This window comes from Helianthus annuus, chromosome 15, assembly GCF_002127325.2.
Source record: "Helianthus annuus cultivar XRQ/B chromosome 15, HanXRQr2.0-SUNRISE, whole genome shotgun sequence".
NCBI lineage: Eukaryota > Viridiplantae > Streptophyta > Magnoliopsida > Asterales > Asteraceae > Helianthus > Helianthus annuus.
Window position 1 is genome coordinate 47,892,136 of NC_035447.2, and position 21,204 is coordinate 47,913,339.

The window sequence follows — 21,204 nt, forward strand, 5'->3', positions numbered from 1 at the left end:
GCTATAGGAACTACTTGACATTTGTGGAGTTTTAGAAGATCAAGGTGTTCTTAGTTGCCAACGGTTTGTAAATAAATAAAGTGTTGTACTTAGACTATTATAAGTTTTAATGAAAGTTTAGTTTGTTTCCGCTGTAAGTGTATCAATTGTGCACAATCACCCGTGTTACGGGGTGGGTGTTACAGTTGGTATCAGAGCCCGAGGTTTTAGCGAATTAGGTATTGCAGGAATGCCTAAGCTTTAACAAGTAGTTCTCTAAAGATTAATAGCACACTCAGACTAGGCCAAATAACATGTTCTCAGGAAAAGTACTTGCATAGTCAGTTGAGTGACGCTAGAAGAAGTAAACTATGTTATATTATAATGATGTATCATACATACTAGTAACTCTTTATACTCATATTCCTATAGGAAGGAGACAATGTCTGAACATAGAGATGAACAAAGGTCTAGAAATAATCAGAATAACAGAAGGAGATAGGAAGATTCTTATAGGACCCGAACTCCCTCTCATAGTGTCAGATCCCGATCTAGTACAAGCATGCGTCTAAATACTGAGGATATCCACAATATAGCCGTGGAAGTGGCTAAGGTAATAACGAATGCACAAACCGGTAATGTTAACCAATCTATAGAACGACCTGAAGAAAGCTCAGCTGCCTCCACGCCAGTACAAAGGGAAGGAATGGGCGAAAGGAAAAACACTATTGCAACCATGCCACTAGAAGGAAAATGTGAATATTCCAAATTAAAGGAATGTACTTATAAGCACTTCATGTCCTGTAAACCTCAGTCCTTTGCCGGAAGAAAGGGAGCACTAGAAGCTCAAGACTAGCAACAGAATGGAGTCAGTATTAGACATATGTGAGTGTGATGACCGCAATAAAGTACGGTTCGCCATACGTATGTTTGAAGCTGAAGCCCTTCACTGGTGGAACATTGTGGTCCGAACAGAGGGAAAAGAAAAGGTTAAGGAGATGAAGTGGGAGGAGTTTATTCATAAGTTTCTTGCTAAGTATTGTCCTCCCAGTGAGACTGAGCAACTGGAAGTGGAATTCTTTCAGTTAAAAATGGGAAATAAAACCTATCGAGAGTATGTTTCTTGTTTCAACGACATATCTCGACTGGTTTCTTTTTTAGCATTGACCGAGGAACAACTGATCAATAGGTTTATTTGGGGTCTACCCTATGAAATGAGGGTGTTTATCAAATCCAAATCCCCCAATACTTTTGCAGAAACTGTTGAGGCTGGCACCGTTATGGCTGCCGAGATGATTCTGCGGCAGGCTGAATCTCCCGCACCAAAAAGGAAGTGGAAAGAAAGAAAGGGGGACACCCGGAATAACAACTTTAAAAGGCCTAAAACATTTCCTCAATGTCAAATTTGCAAACGCTTTCATACGGGGGAATGTCGTTTTCCTTGTCCAAATTGTAAAAAGACGGGTCATGCTCTTCAAGAATGCAAGGAAAAGAAGAAGTGTTTCGAATGTGGAGACCCTAACCACATGAGATCCGAATGTCCAGAACTCAAAAGAAATAATAAGACACAACCAAATCAGCCAAAAGGGCGTACATTTGTACTCACCATGGAAGAAGCCAAGACCAATATAGACGTTATCACGGGTACGTATCTCGTAAATGATGTATATGCGCGTGTGTTATTTGATACCGGTGCAAATAGAAGTCTAGTATCGACTACCTTTAGACCTTACTTGAACCAGGCGTCCCAAAACCTAGATCATGCCTTTATAGTAGAAATGGCTGATGGAAGTCAAAGAGACATAGTTGACATTGTTAAGAATTGTATAATAAGCTTAAACAACCATGTTATCCCTATAGACCTAATGCCTATGGAACTTGGAGAATTCGACATAGTCATAGGAATGGACTGGTTGACACCATATCATGCGGAAGTTATATGTGATAAAAGGATCGTCCGACTCCGATTACCCAATGGCAAACAACTAACCGTATCGGGAGACCGCACTGACAAGACTAAGAACCTCATCACGATAGCACAAGCACATAAATGCCTAAGGAAAGGGTATGTTGCCTTTCTAGCATATGTCGTAAACACTACAGAAAAGCAGAAGGTCGAGGACGTGCCAGTAGTAAGAGAATACCCCGAAGTGTTTCCCGATGAGCTTCCGGGACTACCATCGGATAGACAGGTTGAGTTTCGCATTGACCTAGTTCCCGGTACATCACCGATTGCTAAGTCGCCGTACAGACTAGCCCCGACAGAAATGCAAGAACTCAAGAAGCAACTACAAGAGTTGTTTGACAAGGGGTTTATCCAACCTAGTTCGTCGCCATGGGGGGCACCCATCTTGTTTGTCAAGAAGAAAGATGGGACGATGCGCATGTGCATCGATTATAGAGACTTGAATAAAGCCACTATAAAGAATAAATACCCTTTGCCCAGGATCGACGACTTGTTTGATCAATTACAAGGGGCAAGCTATTTCTCTAAAATAGACTTGAGGTCTGGATACCACCAAGTGAAAGTTGCACTAGAAGACATACCTAAGACTGCCTTCAGGACTAGGTATGGTCATTATGAATTTTTGGTAATGCCATTTGGATTAACCAACGCACCTGCAGTGTTCATGGACCTCATGAATAGGGTTTGTAAACCTTACCTCGATAAGTTTGTGATCGTTTTTATTGACGATATCCTTATCTACTCTAAGAATGAGGCAGAACATGAACAACACCTGAGAGCAGTCCTTGAATTGCTCAAGAAAGAAAAACTCTATGCAAAGTTCTCTAAATGTGAATTTTGAATATGTGAGGTGCAATTCCTAGGCCACGTGATAAATGAATGTGGAATACAAGTTGACCCTGCAAGATCGAGGCCATCAAGAAATGGGAAGTACCGAAGAATCCCACTGAAATCAGAAGATTTCTGGGGTTAGCAGGATACTATAGAAGGTTTATTCAAGACTTCTCAAAGATTGCAACACCATTAACCACACTAACCTAGAAAGCCTCTAAGTTTAATTGGGGACCTAAACAAGAAGAAGCCTCTAACACGTTAAAGCATAAATTATGTAGCGCCCCAATACTGTCATTTCCTGAGGGAATAAAAGATTTTGCCGTCTACTGTGATGCATCTCACTATGGTATGGGATGTGTACTCATGCAAAGAGGCAAAGTGATTGCCTACGCCTCTAGATACTTGAAGATTCATGAACGGAACTACACAACCCATGATTTGGAACTTGGTGCCATAGTGTTCACACTGAAAATTTGAGGCACTATCTTTACGGTACAAAGTGCACTATCTATAGTCACCATAAAAGTTTAAAACACATATTTGAGTAGAAGGAGCTCAATATGCGTCAGAGACGATGGATGGAGTTATTAAGTGATTACGACTGTGAGATCCAATACCATCCAGGTAAGGCAAACATAGTAGCAGATGCTCTAAGTAGAAAAGAGAAACCTCAACCAATAAGAATTCGTGCAACCAGAATAGAGGTTAAAACCAGTCTCTTAGATCAAGTTAAGAATATAAAACAAGAAGCCTTACAAGAGAATCATATTGTAAAAGAAAGAATGATTGGGAGACTGAAGCTACTGACAATGGGAAATGATAATATCCTTAGGTTCAACAATAGGATATGGGTTCCTAATTTTGGAGGACTGCAGGATACAATCTTAGAGGAAGCTCATAAGTCTAAGTATTCCATTCACCCTGGCAGTGACAAGATGTATAAGGATTTAAGGAGAGATTATTGGTGGCCAGGAATGAAGCGATCTATTGCCCATTATGTGGAAAAGTGCCTTACATGCCTTAAGGTGAAGGCAGAACATCAAAAACCCTCTGGATACTTGCAACAACCAGAGATCACAGAATGGAAATGGGAGAAAATCACCATGGATTTTATCACGAAGCTCCCAAGGTCAAGTCACGGCTATGATACTATTTGGGTAATAGTGGACAGACTGACCAAGTCTGCACACTTCGTGAGGACTATAAGATGAACAAGCTAGCTCAAATTTACATCAAAGAAATAGTCTCATGACATGGGGTGCCTGTATCGATCATATCAGACAGAGATAGTCGTTTCACATCTAAATTCTGGCAAAGTTTCCAACAAGAGTTGGGAACCAAGCTTAATCTAAGCACTGCATATCATCCTCAGACGGATGGGCAGAGTGAACGGACTATTCAGACATTAGAAGATATGCTTCGGGCTTGTGTGATTGATTTTGGTGGAAGTTGGGATACTCATCTACCACTCATCGAATTCGCCTACAATAATAGCTATCACGCCAGCATCAAAGCTGCACCTTATGAAGCTTTATACGGAAGAAGGTGCCGAACTCCTATCTGTTGGACGGAAGTAGGGGAAAGTCAACTATCAGGACCAGAAATCATTGTGGATACCACAGAAAAGATCCAGCAAATCAAAGAAAGGATGAAAAGTGCTCAAGATCGACAAAAGAGTTATGTAAATCAGAGGCGTAAACCCCTAGAGTTCCAACTAGGGGATAAAGTAATGCTTAAGGTATCACCTCTGAAAGGAGTGATTCGGTTTGGAAAGAAGGGAAAGTTGAAACCCCGATACATTGGGCCGTTTGAAGTAACAAGCAAAGTAGGACCAGTGGCTTATCGGCTAAAACTTCCTGAACAGCTGGTAGGAATACATAATACTTTTCATGTATCAAATTTAAGGAAGTGCCTAGTGGACGAAGCCCAACAAATACCCCTGGAAGACGTACAGGTTGATGAAAAACTTAACTTCATTGAAGAACCACTACAAATCGAAGATAGGAGGTTAAAAAGTTACGCAAGAAGGAAATCCCGTTAGTCAAAGTCAAGTGGAACGCACGTCATGGACCCAACTTTACATGGGAATTAGAAAACATAATGAAAGATAAGTACCCTCATCTTTTTAAGTGATGATAAATTTCGAGGACGAAATTTTTGTAAGGGGGGAAGGATGTAATACCCCGAACCTTAATGTGCTGGTTATAAACGTGTGAAATATGTAATTTATATTTCATATATTGTTAAACGAGTAAGATGATTGTGTGAAAGGTGAAATATCTTGACAAACCTTGGCCAATATAGGAGACCGTTAATATTAATAATTAAATATATTATTTTTTTTACCTTACTCCGTTTTTAATGAAACTTAGGTTAAAACATAGATAAAAATATGCTCGTTCTAATGACATATTCGTCGTTTTATAAAACGTCATATTTTAAAAGTTATACAAGAAAAACGAGTGAAGCAGCTGAATTAATATAACTAAGCTAGCTAGCTAGCACGTCAAGCTAGCTAGCTAGCACGTCAATTGTCCCACATCGCCCAGAAAGCCGCTTGCTTGCTTCATATATATATAGGAGTTAAATTGTAGGATTTTAGATACACCAAAATTTTAACGGGAACGCTCTAGTATTGAGAATCTCGAGTATACGATACCCCGTTGGGTGTTGTTAGTAGTCGTTTTTGGAGCACGAGTAGGAGCAGGAGTAGGGAAACTCTACATCAACGTGCCGTAGATAGTTTTGAGGTATACTCTCGTTTAAGTTTATGTTTAGTTATTTATTATTTATTTTTAGTAGTTAATATTAGTTTTATTATTAGTAATAATATATTAGTAGTAGTAGTGTTAGTATTAATTTTTAGGTACTAGGGTTATTGTCAGGGGCGGGTATTGGGTAGCCTAGCCTTAGTTAGGCATGGACTGATCACCCATGCTTAAACAAGGTAGGGTTAACCAATATCCAACCATGATAATGACTAGTTAGGTGTACCATTACCTAACCTAGGATTATGTAATTGTGTCAGGACCTTGAGACATAACCCAGTCGTACTAGCGGCTGTTAAGCAATTGCTAATCAGGTGAGTCATCCATCATACTTGTCTTTTAAACTGGGATAGTATACTCGTCCATAACTGGTAATAATGAGAATGCCGCAGTATGCATATGTCAGTAGGGGTATATGGGATCCTATTATGCTTAATGAGGTGTGTCACTCTGGGAAGGGTAATAAGGTGTTGTACCCACAGGCACTTCGTGCTTATAAGGTCCAGCGACACACACTCATACCTATGTGACGGCCGTAAGGGGACACAGCTGGAGGACCAGTATGTCTCTTGTACGGTGGTTTGTGACAAGTCAAATGTGACCTATAAGGTTCAATAAGGCCCAACCTGACTATGATGTGGTCACATGCCCATATTGTGTATGCATATAATGTAAACTGTGGTCTGTCTTTATAAAAATTGTATAGTATGAGCTCACCAGTACATATCTGACGTCGTTTTGAGTATACTTATCTCAGGTGAGTTATGAGGAAAGCTATAGGAACTACTTGACATTTGTGGATTTTTAGAAGATCAAGGAGTTCTTAGTTGCCAAAAGTTTGTAAATAAATAAAGTGTTGTACTTAGACTATTATAAGTTTTAATGAAAGTTTAGTTTGTTTCCGCTGTAAGTGTATCAATTGTGTCACACCCTGGCTTTGCAGAAGCGTGGTTAATTTGTGTGACTTCTTAATACCATAGCTTAATCATAACAAAGCTATATGAATTTAAAAACCATGCAAGTCATCCATTAAGTTTTTGAAAACATAGTACAATACCATTGTTTTTAACATGCAACCATAACCTTGTTCAGAAACATAACAACTTATAACAAAACATAAACGTGATTTAGGGATTGTGTCTTGTCCAGGTAAGAGACACAACCCTAAACCCTGATGACTTCATGACCAGTGCAGCGGAAAACGTTCCATACCGTGCCAGATCCGTTTAATTTCCTGAAATACATGTGAGTTGAAAAATCAACAATAATGTTGAGCGAGTTCATGCGTAAGTGAGTATGTAAAACCTTTGTGAGTATAAAAATAGTTGTGGTATGTAGCAGTGTAAGAGGACTTGTGATCACCAATGGTTTGCAAGGCCACTGACATATGTGAAGTGCAAATAGGGAGACTCAAACCTAGCAGATTTCGCCACGGCAAAGTATGTGGACAATGTCACCCCACGGTCCGTTTCTAGTTTGGCCGGGGGCTGGGCTCGCTACACCCAGATAGATCTACCGCTCCTGTCCCTCGGTCCCTCCATGAGGACTAATGGCCCCATGTTGTTCCTATCCACTCACATGATCGTATAACACCTCCTTACGTTAAACATACCGTTGTAAAGTACTCGTAAATCATAGTAACATGTATTTCACCCCCGCAGTTAAGTAAACTGAAAACAGTTAGAGAAAAGGGGGACATGAACTCACAGTGAATGCGTATCTCTACCAAGTAATCCGAATATCCGAAGCTGTGCAACGACCTACAGGTGCTAATTCTATTAGACGGATGGCCGTGCCTTAGCTTTATAATTTATATTTTTAGGGGACGGTTAGACAACCGTTTCGTGTACATACTTGGTATTTTACTTTCCTTCCCAAGGATGGGGGATTTAAATACATGTGTATTTATACTATCTCATTAAGTCCCACTTAATATATTTTTATTTCTCATTCCAAAATATAATTATTTTTCTCAAAATAATATATTTTCTCTTTACATAATACTTTCCAAAATAATACGTTGACAACATACGTGTCGATGAATATTTCCGCGTAATGCGTAAGTTACGTTTTAAATGATTAGGTAGTAATAGAAATTACCATTGTAACTTTTATGCTTGTCGTATAAGCGTTTGTATTATTTTGGGTTTGACAAGTTAGCAAATATTATTTTTACTCTAAAAATAATATTTATACATTTTCACAAAATAATCATAAACAGTGTTGTGACAAAATATATTTACCGAATATATATATTTATCACGTTTAGTTTTGTGAAAATCCCACCTCCGATTATTTAATAAATAAAGTCATGGCGAAATATAGTTTGAAAACATGTCAAAAGTAGTCTAACACTTGTAAATAATTCTAAGTGTTAGATTTTTAGAAAATTTCGCCAGAGTTTCCCCTGTAACTGGAGGTGGCCACGCTTTCAAGCGTATCATTTTCTTTTACAAAATCATTTCTTTTATTTCAATCAATCAATTTCCAACATAATCAGCAAGTTTCAACACTTCGAATTCGTAGACTAGTATGTAAAATCACAATATTACATGAACTTGTAGTTTTTCTAAAACTATTATGTAGATCTCGTTATATTTAGTGGATCTAGGTATAAAATAGTTTATTCTTGCAAAAACCCCGTTTTTGGAACAAATCACTCTTTACAACTTCCGACAATTTTTATAAAAATTGTTATTTTGTCGGATCTTTCATTTCACAAGTGTTTATACACTTGTAGTCTATAAAAATCATATTTGTTAACATGTTAACCAACTTTTATAAAACATGATTTTCTCAACACCCGGTCCTACGAATATACCACTTGTACATACGTAGATCGGCTCGTTTTAAATACTATTTTTCACGTTAAAACATTTTTACACAAGTTCATGTTTCCCGTGTGGTGGAGTTTCACCTTTTAACCCTTGTACCAAAGAAACAAGTGTATGTCAAGATACGTGATCCTAACAAAGTCGGGTTAAACGATGATGAGAGCCACCACATCATAGATCGGGCCATAAAAACCAACATATTCAAATACTACGACATTTACACGCGTTATGAGCTTTTATCCAACGATATACGCATTTTAGTAGACTTTAAAGTTTCTTTTAGCGGGTTACCGACATTCAACCGACAAATATCCTTTTAACCACTTTAGACAAGACTAACAATGAGTTTTAAACATTATACCTCTAGCTCGGGGCTAGGGAAGATTCTAGTCGAAAACTGCGTGGATAAAAGCAAACGGTAGAGGTCCTTGGCGTTCCGTTTGTTCCAAGCTTCGTTGTACGTGATCCCCGACACTTGTATGGACTTGGAATGGGTGAATCAAGAACCGAAAAATGGTTGGGTGTGGGTGTGTGGTTCGGCCGAGAGGGAGCAAGGGGGAGGGAGAGAGAGAGTTTTGTGAAGTGTGTGTGTTTGTGTGTGTGAGATGTGAGGGTATTTATAGAGAATGTCGTCTCGGTCTTTGCGAAATCTAATTAAATATTCAAAGGTGTACTCTCCCCGGGTCCCACTAGTTGGCCGATTTCATTAGAATGTAATGGTATCCGGTTCGTTTCCAATCGTTCAGTTACGGTTCAGTTTGGTTAAGTGCGTTAAGTGAGAGGTCTAACCCCGTTAGTTGTTTAATGCATTAGAAAGCGGGTGTTAGGGTAATCAGGGACCCTAACTGGCTCAGAAAAATACCAATATTAATTTTGGCAATATTTTTATGTTCCGGGTATTGTCCGGTTGTTCGGTCGGATAGTAATCCGTTAAAGTGCTTAAGATATCCTTTAAGCGTCATAAATAATATTTTTTAGCGACACAATTTATTCTGCAAAGTGTCAGGAATAATTCCTCATATTTTGGCACTTTATTTATTAGCTAGAAGCTAGTGTGTAAATAAAAGTGCTGTGTTCCGTGCTTAAAGTACGTTTTAGGCACATCCAATCTCTGTATCTTATTCCTAGAGACGTAATCATACAACCCTTGTATCCTTACACACACTATGGTGTAGTAAAATAATTTTGGCTCATTCAGGCCTTTAGAGGCAGTGTCTGCCTGATGCTGGCTATATCAGCATGTTCACTGTGTATCCGTTTAGTGCTACTGTGCTTTTTGTGCATCAAGTTTGTCACTAGAGCTCAGTAAATAAATAATGTAGTGACAGGAAAAATCAAAGTATGATGCAGACATGTACATGTATCAACAATCAAGTAGCAGTTTATCAGAAATCTCAGTTAAGCACAGTAATTAGGCAACAGTTAATAGCAAATTAAGTCGTACGGATACCTGGTTTTGTGAGGGTTGTCACAAATTGTGCATAATCACCCGTGTTACGGGGTGGGTGTTACAATACGGCCATTGCGAGTTTGTACACCATGACCATTGAGTTAATCAACACACCAACAGTTTTATGGATCACATGAATCGGCCGTGTTTTGATGACGTTTTGAATCACTACCAGGGGAAAGGAACACCACGAACGGCACCTGAATTTGTCCTGGAGCTCCTAGGGGAGGAGCAACTTCATGCGAAGCCTACCTAAGTGTGACTTTAGGATTTGGGAGGTACACTTTCTTGGTCACGTAGTCAATAAAGTGGGAATACATGTGGATCTCGCTAAGATCCATTTTATTAGATATTGGTCGGCACCAAATAGTCCTTCGGTGATAAAGCAATTTCTTGGTTTCGCTAGTTACTAACACGGATTCATCTCGGGATTTTCGAGGATTGCGCAACTTTAATCTCTATAGCACAGCAGGGTGCTGTGTGTACGTGGGAGACAAACAGGAGGGCATCTTTTCAGCTTTTGACAGTCAACTTGTGACACCTGTGCCTCCGTGACCATCAAACAAATACCAAATCAATGAAATATTATGTTTCATACTTGGGATTTGTAAAAATATGTGTATCGTTTGCACATATCAAATTCTTGTTCGATTTCGGGCTTTAAATCGCTTTCTGGAAGGTTATACGCAATCTAATGCGTAAATATAACTAGTTTAATGCAACAAACACTTCGAAACAGTGACATAGGCTTAACATACCTCAAATAACCTTTACATAACTTAGAAATAAGGTTTGGATGGTTTGGTATGCCGAAATCAAGTTTATTCGCTTACAGGGACTAAATTAGACAAACTGCGAAAGTATGTCAATTTGTACTATAACAGACCCTCCAAAACATGATTATAAGTTAAACACACTCTAAATATCCTTTAAATAGCTTAGAAATAGGCTTGGAGGGGTTCAGTGTGCTAAAATAAACTTTCTTGATCAATAGGGACTAAAAGCGTCAAAAAGTGCATAAGTTTGCATTTTCACGCATATCTTTCGTTCTGAATATATCCGGACATCCAAAAATTCAAGTAATCATTAAAATATTATGTTTTAGTGATTGGCTTGATAAAATTCCATTCGTCGCGCAATTTGGATCGTTTTTGCGTTCGTTACGACTCCCGTCGTAATTAACCGAACAACGCAATGGTACGACCAAACGAACCGACATCCGAGATATTTTTGAGCACATTTTAAGTTCCCTATACTTAAACTTCATTTTAGAGCTTTGAAATGGGGTTAACGGGGCTTAAACGTGTCAAAAATGCATCAAAAACCAAGTTTTGGGGCTGCAGGGACTAAAACTGCCAATTTTGAAAGTTGCTGACCTGCAAGGTCCTTACGGTCCGTATGGACCTTTGCTTATGGTCCGTAAGCCATTCCCAGACCAGCAGAATGTGTTTCCAGCTATTTCCAGCTCATTCCAGCTCTTACAAATGGTTTTTGATCAATCTATGGGCCAATTTTGATGGTTTTCAAGTGCCCCTTGTATTTGTAAACCATGTGCCCACATGGATGGTTGAGATTGAAGCTCGGTTTTCAATAAACGATCTTAACGGTTCATGGAAATCTATAAATACCCCCTCTCATTTCACTCCCAAAGCACACTTGATCTGATTTTGGCCCTCTAAGTTGGAGTGAACACTTCATACCTGAGGGTAAATCGGGTCAAGAGCTTGCAGGGACCTTCTGCAAGTATTCTTTCGTTCTTTTCATTCGTTTCTATCGTTAAAGTCAAACTGCGTTTGACTTTCTGCTTTGACCAGTTTATGGTCAACGCGAAGTTCGTTTGAACTTCATAACGTGAGCGTAATCACGATAGTTATAGTCCCTAGTGACTATACCTACTGATTACCACGTTATCTAGGCTCAATGACGAGTCGTAGCTTCGGCCAGAATGCGTATTCTCGCGTATTTTGTAACCAATCTACTTTTAGGTATCAAAACCGTTTGTTTTGATACCAAACCTGTTTTCTAACTTAACTAAACATGTTTTAGCATGTTTAGCTCGTCACTTTTTAGTTTAGTGCTTGTGTAGAGTCGAAAGTCAAGTGGACTAAACACCCGCTTAGACTTTCGAACACGACCCGTTTGGTCGATCATTAGGATCCGACCAAACATGTTTAGTGACCATAGTAGCATAGGGGATAACCTTCCGAGGTTATACCTTATGGTCACCTAGCTTAGGTAGTTGTATGATAAGTAGTTTATATGCCATAGGTACATTACCAAAATACCCTTTTCATATATAATTGGTAATTAAGCATATGTAACCTAAATTTTTGTCACGTAACTGATTATGTAACATATTTAAACATATATGGGCATATAATACTTGTCATAGGAGTAGTTAGGCGTTCCGAACGCGTTTTACGCGAATGACGCGTTAAAGTAGCGTAAGCTACCTAAACGGGTCGTAATGGGTCGTAAGCACTTAGGTTAGGTTTCCTTTTAGTATGTAGGCTTTGTTAAACCATATCGTATGAGTTCCAATACTCATTGGGTTTACGAAATCTCATACTATCCGATCTCTCGATTTAGGTCCGGTTATTTATGTAGTTACCTATATTAGGTACCGTTTGATTTCCGTGATCCCTCTAGCTTTGCTTGGTTGTTGTTCAAGACTTCTAAGCACCCTCAAGTGAGTACATAGTCTCCTCTTTTACTGTTTTCCAAACATTTTTGGGTGAAACACATGTGCCTACTTGTTACTTTCATGTTTTTATATTATATACTTGCTATGTTCATTAGTACACCATTAGTACATGATTTCATTATGTTTTTATGCTATGTATGTCCATTGTGTGCATACTTAGTACATTGTTTTACATTACATTTTGCTGCATATGCTCATCCAGCATATGGACACTTGAATTACATTTTGAACCGTTGTAACTATTTGACTATGTGAACCGTTTGTAACCATTGAATTATATGAACCATTTGTATCTGTTGATTGACAAGAACCATTTGTAACTGTCTAAACCATTGGGTTAGGGAAGTGATTAGGTAACGGGGCGGGTGTAATGTGTTAAAAGCATGGTGGATACGCCGCTGGTACTTCCTATATATAAGTGCTTCTAACACATTATATATCGTTGCGTTATCTAGATCACCTGGGCATTTGTTATCAAAACAAAGTTATTTTACAAGGTTTTTCTATCGATATATATACTATTCGAGTTTTTATTTCAAAAACAATTTACAATCTGGGTTTAATTAAACAAATGTTTTGGAGTTAAGAATCATGGCTACGAGATTTTATAAATTATAATCAACTTGATTTGAGTTGGTTAATTATGTCGAAATACTATACTTTTCAAAACAAGGTTTTTAAATGAGTATTGCAAAATGTAAAACGAGCCATGAATCTGACACTCAAATAAAACCTATGTACTCGCCGGCATTTTTATGCTGACGTATTTTCACATGTGTTTCAGGTACAATAGTTGATGATATTTGATGATGATATTGATGCATGCTCACATAGGAATGGACGAGGCCTTAGTGACTTAATAACAATGAAAGACTATTTGTTTATGTTTTGTTGATGTAATGTAATACATTTGATTTAATAAAACGAAATTATTTATTCCATGGTTGTGAAACAATGATTCTGTTACAACACTCCCCGACGTTTCCGCCACGTTTTGTTATTTTACGTGGTCTGGGTGTGACAGAAAAGTTGGTATCAGAGCCAATGGTTATAGAGAATTAGGTTATTAGTAATGCTTTGACCTAGTCTATAGCCTTCCTAGGACCTAACGCGAGTTTACTTGCGTTTTGTCATAAAAAAATACCGTGGCCTATCCTTAGGTGACAACCATAATAAGAACATAAATTTTGAATCTGCTTTGAAAACTAATCATCTGTTCTAGGATGATTTATTATAAGGTTTTGAACCTTCAAAGTTTTCAAGATCTCGTCAAGGTTTGGGTCTCATTAATGTGAACACGTGCAAACTGGAAGGGTGGGTGCCTGTACCCTGGGTCTTCTGTCTAAGGCTAGAGTGTTCGTACAAATCCGCAGTATCGGACCAGTCACTCTTACCTAGCAACTCTTGGGGTGAGTGTCCACCTATAGGCGAGCATGTCTTCGCGATACATTATATTGACCCGCTTACTTTGATTAGTCACTGTCTCATTTGTATGCCTTAGGTAACAAACAAATGATCGCAATTTCTATGCGCTGTCATTTTCTTTTGACTATCTTTCGCTTGTTTCCTCCTATGCCTTCCATTGTCTTCAAGATGCCTTTTCATCGCAACAACACTCAAATGTCCGAACCAGGTGCTGCAATTACCTAGCAAATAGGCGTCGTACTCCAGAGGACCGTTGATTTAGCTATCACCATGACTCGCCTCAGGGAATGAAGCTGTATAAGGGAACTGCTCCTTGGTGCAATCAATGTAGCCGTCATCATCCGAATCGAATACCCTGTTTCAAATGTACCCTCAGTGGACGATGGGGACATTTGGTTAACATGTGCTGCTTTGCAATCCAAAGCAAAGCTGTTACAAATCTTGCTGCTGCTCAACCTTCAAATTCTGCTTCATATGTCACCTTGGCATATCTAGCGCCTCAACCTCATGAACTTTCTACCTTGTGTATCGACTTAGGCATGCCTAGTGCAAGGTGTCGGAACACCTCTCATTACACAAACTCTGAAATCCATATAGAATCTGTCTATCTTCATAATTAGATCCTTGTGGATGGGTATCGTTCATCGGAGCCCTTAATTGAATTCTTTGTATGATTCAATACGTACATTACGATTCAATAAGGACAAAGCCGAATTCCTACTAAGATTTTCCTATCTTCATAGATAGATTCTTGAAAATGATTAAAGTGCCAAATGAAATCCACGGATTGGATTCCTGGCGTGCTTTAAATATCCGTGTCCAAAGATAACGAATTAAAGGTCAAGTTAAACAATTATGTGATTATGTGCTTATGTGTTCCCTTTTATGTTTTTTCTGTGATCCAAATTTTTGTTATCCAAATCCTCGTAGAACCTTCCATATCTTCGTATAGGGGATTCATAGTAGGATATCCAAGGGTACTATCTCAAATCCTTAATGGACTTCTACATTGTAGTTAAGTCCCTTGGGTTATGAAGTACTATTCTATAATCGGACCCCTTGAGTAGTCTAGTTAAACAGATTGATCCAAAAATCTGGTTAGGAATATCATGCGATGATGTAGCTGAAAAGACTCCTTGGTCGTCTAATTAAAGAGATCATTTGTCAATCTAACTAAAAGGACCCTATGGTAGTCTAGCCACACTCATCACAGGTTTGATTTTCTTCCCCTACACATTATGAAATGCACTGTGCGGACTGTGGAAGGAATTACGTAATTATGGATGCGTACATAATTATGGAATTTAGTGCACAGAAACCACAACAAGTTTTGTCATGTATCTAGAGTTAACCCTTTTCATTTCCGTTTCTGAGGAAGCAACCGTTGAAAATGACTCCGTCTGTTCATTTTCGTTTATGAAGATTGTCCGTTGAGGAAATGAATATCCGTTTAATTATCTTTTTCATTTCCGTTTCTGAGGAAGCAACCGTTGAAAATGACTCTGTCTGTTCATTTTCGTTTTTGAAGATTGTCCGTTGAGGAAATGAATATCCGTTTGATTATCTTTTTCATTTCCGTTTCTGAGGAAGCAACCGTTGAAAATGACTCCGTCTGTTCATTTTCGTTTCTGAAGATTGTACATTGAGGAAATGAATATCCGTTTGATTATCTTTTTCATTTCCGTTTCTGAGGAAGCAACCATTGAAAATGACTCCGTCCGTTCATTTTCGTTTCTGAAGATTGCCGTTGAGGAAATGAATCTCCGTTTGTTTATTCCTTCATTTCCGTTTCTGATGAAGCACCCGTTGGAAATGACACCGTGACCATCAAACAAATACCAAATCAATGAAATATTATGTTTCATACTTGGGATTTGTAAAAATATGTGTATCGTTTGCACATATCAAATTCTTGTTCGATTTCGGGCTTTAAATCGCTTTCTGGAAGGTTATACGCAATCTAATGCGTAAATATAACCAGCTTAATGCAACAAACACTTCGGAACAGTGACATAGGCTTAACATACCTTAAATAACCTTTACATAACTTAGAAATAAGTTTTGGATGGTTTGGTATGCCGAAATCAAGTTTATTCGCTTACAAGGACTAAATTCGACAAATTGCGAAAGTATGTCAATTTGTACTGTAACAGACCCTCCGAAACATGATCATAAGTTAAACACGCTCTAAATATCCTTTACATAGCTTAGAAATAGGCTTGGAGGGGTTCGGTGTGCTAAAATAAACTTTCTTGATTAATAGGGACTAAAAGCGTCAAAAAGTGCATAAGTTTGCATTTTCGCGCATATCTTTCGTTCTGAATTTATCCGTACATCCAAAAATTCAGGTAATCATTAAAATATTATGTTTTAGTGATTGGCTTGATAAAATTCCATTCGTCGCGCAATTTGGATCATTTTTGCGTTCGTTACGACTCCCGTCGTAATTAACCGAACAACGCAACCGTACGACCAAACGAACCGACATCCGAGATATTTTTGAGCACATTTTAAGTTCCTTATACTTAAACTTCATTTTAGAGCTTTGAAATGGGGTTAACGGGGCTTAAATGTGTCAAAAATGCATCAAAAACCAAGTTTTGGGGCTGCAGGGACTAAAACTGCCAATTTTGAAAGTTGCTGACCTGCAAGGTCCTTACGGTCCGTATGGACCTTTGCTTACGGTCTGTAGGCCATCCCCAGACCAGCAGAATGTGTTTCCAGCTATTTCCAGCTCATTCCAGCTCTTACAAATGGTTTTTGATCAATCTATGGGCCAATTTTGATGGTTTTCAAGTGCCCCTTGTATTTGTAAACCATGTGCCCATATGAATGGTTGAGATTGAAGCTCGGTTTTCAATAAACGATCTTAACGGTTCATGGAAATCTATGAATACCCCCTCTCATTTCACTCCCAAAGCACACTTGATCTGATTTTGGCCCTCTAAGTTGGATTGAACACTTCATACCTGAGGGTAAATCGGGTCAAGAGCTTGCGGGGACCTTCTGTAAGTATTCTTTCGTTCTTTTCATTCGTTTCTATTGTTAATGTCAAACTGCGTTTGACTTTCTGCTTTGACCATTTTATGGTCAACGCGAAGTTCGTTTGAACTTCATAACGTGAGCGTAATCACGATGGTTATAGTCCCTAGTGACTACACCTAGTGATTACCACGTTATCTAGGCTCAGTGACGAGTCGTAGCTTCGGCCAGAATGCGTATTCTCGCGTATTTTGTAACCAAGCTACTTTTAGGTATCAAAACCGTTTGTTTTGATACCAAACCTGTTTTCTAACTTAACTAAACATGTTTTAGCATGTTTAGCTCGTCACTTTTTAGTTTAGTGCTTGTGTAGAGTCGAAAGTCAAGCGGACTAAACACCCGCTTAGACTTTCGAACACGACCCGTTTGGTCGATCATTAGGATCCGACCAAACATGTTTAGTGACCATAGTAGCATAGGGAATAACCTTCCGAGGTTATACCTTATGGTCACCTAGCTTAGGTAGTTGTATGATAAGTAGTTTATATGCCATAGGTAAATTACCAAAATACCCTTTTCATATATAATTGGTAATTAAGCATATGTAACCTAAATTTTTGTCACATAACTGATTATGTAACATATTTTAACATATATGGGCATATAATACTTGTCATAGGACTAGTTAGGCGTGCCGAACGCGTTTTACGCGAACGACGCGTTAAAGTAGCGTAAGCTACCTAAACGGGTCGTAATGGGTCGTAAGCACTTAGGTTAGGTTTCCTTTTAGTATGTAGGCTTTGTTAAACCATATCGTATGAGTTCCAATACTCATTTGGTTTACGAAATCTCATACAATCCGATCTCTCGATTTAGGTCCGGTTATTTATGTAGTTACCTATATTAGGTGCCGTTTGATTTCCGTGATCCCTCTAGCTTTGCTTGGTTGTTGTTCAAGACTTCTAAGCACCCTCAAGTGAGTACATAGTCCCCTCTTTTACTGTTTTCCAAACATTTTGGGGTGAAACACATGTGCCTACTTGTTACTTTCATGTTTTCATGTTTTTATATCATATACTTGCTATGTTCATTAGTACACTATTAGTACATGATTTCATTATGTTTTTATGCTATATGTCCATTGTGTGCATACTTAGTACATTGTTTTACATTACATTTTGCTGCGTATGCTCATCCAGCATATGGACACTTGAATTACATTTTGAACCGTTGTAACTATTTGACTATGTGAACCGTTTGTAACCATTGAATTATATGAACCGTTTGTATCTGTTGATTGACAAGAACCATTTGTAACTGTTTGAACCATTGGGTTAGGGAAGTGATTAGGTAACGGGGCGGGTGTAATGTGTTAAAAGCATGGTGGATACGCCGCTGGTACTTCCTATATATAAGTGCTTCTAACACATTATATATCGTTGCGTTATCTAGATCACTTGGGCATTTGTTATCAAAACAAAGTTATTTTACAAGGTTTTTCTATCGATATATATATATTATTCGAGTTTTTATTTCAAAAACAATTTACAATCTGGGTTTAATTAAACAAATGTTTTGGAGTTAAGAACCATGGCTACGAGATTTTATAAATTATAATCAACTTGATTTGAGTTGGTTAATTATGTCGCAATACTATACTTTTCAAAACTTGGTTTTTAAATGAGTATTGCAACATGTAAAACGAGCCATGAATCTGACACTCAAATAAAACCTATGTACTCACCGGCATTTTTATGCTGACGTATTTTCACATGTGTTTCAGGTACAATAGTTGATGATATTTGATGATGATATTGATGCATGCTCACATAGGAATGGACGAGGCCTTAGTGACTTAATAACAATGAAAGACTATTTGTTTATGTTTTGTTGATGTAGTGTAATACATTTGATTTAATAAAATGAAATTATTTATTCCATGGTTGTGAAACAATGATTCTGTTACAACACTCCCCGACGTTTCCGCCATGTTTTGTTATTTTACGTGGTCGGGGTGTGACACAGCTCTACAATGCATCGAGCATCGTATTTACCCGACGGTGTGGGTGATCTATCGAAATACTATGATGGTTCGAATCGGAGACCCAGATACACGCCGATGCAACAAGAAAGGACGATGACGTACGTAGTGGACTTATGAGGGAGAATTGCATGAGTCACAGCCTGCAGTGGAAACCGTGGTCTTTAGATTTAAGTTGGAGGCTTTACTTGGACGGTACCAAATGCACTACTTAGACCGATCACAAGGGGCCTCCCGTGTACCCTTGTTTCAAAAGAGCTAAACATGTGATGGCAACGCTGGGTGGAACTTTTGAATGAATACGATCGTGAAACTTGGACGTGCACGAGCTTTGCAGCTCGCTATCGACTTTAACATACCTGATCAGACTTGCCTTGTTCAAATTGAAGAACTGAAGGAAGAGAGCTCTCAAGATTGACCCATGCGAGGCATGGGGAAGCAACCTTTGGTAGGTCGGACGATATTTGCAACTTCATGGAACGAATATGGACCTCACTATACAGCAACCTTAGGGAACTGGTGCAGGCGAAGCACACGGGCCTCAATATCCTACTCATCTGAGTTTTGATAGGATGTATTAAAACCTGAAGACCATGTACGGGTGACCGGGCCTGAAGGCCCACATAGCCACGCGTGGGAATGATGTTTGACATGTGGGAAAGTCAAGGTGGGATATTAGCAACCAAAAACACATGTATGAAAATGAGGACAGACTGCCATGGATTGTGTCGCTAGTCTACTTACAACTTGAAACGAAAACAATATCACCTGAGTGATCGATGATTGTCCCACGTAACCAGCACACTCTCTTGCAATCAAGGAAACTGATGAGTCTTCACAAGCTGCGAATGTTCCTCTGAGAGAGGCGGTCTTAGGCACGAGGTGCCAACTCCCGTTACTTCTGGTTTTAATCTATACCTGATTTACGACAGGCACTACACAACACTCTTGGCACACATCTAGAGTTGGGAATTACTTATCAAAATAGGGCAAATGGACAGAGTAAATGGACCATCCTGACACTCGAAGACATGCTGTGAGCATGTGTGTGATAGACTTCAGTAAACTGGAAGGACACTTATCTTTGGTTGAGTTCTGCTGCAGCAGTTACCACTGTATGGACGATAATGCCAATCTCCTTGTTGGATTAAGGTGGGTGACAACCTAACCACAAGTCTAGGACTTGTACTCGAAACTCTTGGGAAGATTGCTTGGATCGGAAATCGTTTGGCGGCAACGAGTGATCGCCAGGAAAGTTGATAAGCTTAGGAAACACTGGGAGTTCGCGGTAGGCGATCATATCATGATGAAAATCTCACCCTAAGAGGGTGTGGTACGTTTGGGAAGCGTGACAAGTTTAACTTACGTTACGTTGCGTTATTCAGAATTTTGGAAAGAATCGGTCACGTCGCCTACAAACTCGAGTTACCCGACGAATTGGGTAACGATCACGATGTCATTTATGTCTCGAACCTAAAGAAGTGTTTGTCCGATGAAACACTTGTGATACCTTTGCTAGAGCCTAAGGTTAACGATAAGTTGCGGTTTGTCAAGGAATCCACTGAAAACATGGACCAGGAAGCCAAGGTCCATAAGCATAGCCGAATCCCAATCCTGAGGGTTCGTTGGAACTCAAGACATGGGCCAGAGTTCACGTGGGAACACGAGGACCAGGTGAGGCTCAAGTACCCTCAATTGTTCAAACTACGGAATCAAATTTTGATGTGACAGGCGAATTTCGGGACGAAATTCCCTTTCAAGTTGGGAATGATGTGGCAACCGAGGGAAATCCACAATCATCTTGAACTACCCTTTCATTTCTCTGTTATCACTTATCAAATTTCGGGACGAAATTTCCTTTAAGTTAGGGATGATGTGACAACCCGTAATTTCGAGAGTCTTTCGTTGTACTAATTTCTTTGCATGCATGGTGATTTGATGTAATTTATGTGTATGTTGTATGAAGTGTTTAAGTAATTGAGTATGATTGCGAGCCTATGCAGTTCATGAACGTTATAACTTTGCATGTCATTACGTGTACATGTTGTGAAGTCAATGAGATGATTGGTTTTATAATAACGTTACGGATTTTTATATGTTGGTGTTTCAAACACTCAGCCACACCATGCCTAGGGGCTGCACACCCTACTACACTCGCACCCCCCGTTGTTGTACACTTGTATTCAGCCCAAACCAACACCCCCCTTGGCCAGTTACTGTT

General features: G+C 39.0%; 1 protein-coding gene across 1 annotated transcript; it reads left to right on the forward strand.

Moving 5' to 3' along the window:
* The first annotated feature begins 842 nt into the window (after window positions 1–842).
* LOC110913588 lies at window positions 843–2,918 on the forward strand. Its single transcript, XM_035984311.1, has 2 exons — window positions 843–2,199; window positions 2,809–2,918. The coding sequence occupies exons 1-2, from the start codon at window positions 843–845 to the stop codon at window positions 2,916–2,918; spliced, it is 1,467 nt and encodes a 488-aa protein (XP_035840204.1).
* The last annotated feature ends 18,286 nt before the right edge of the window (window positions 2,919–21,204 follow it).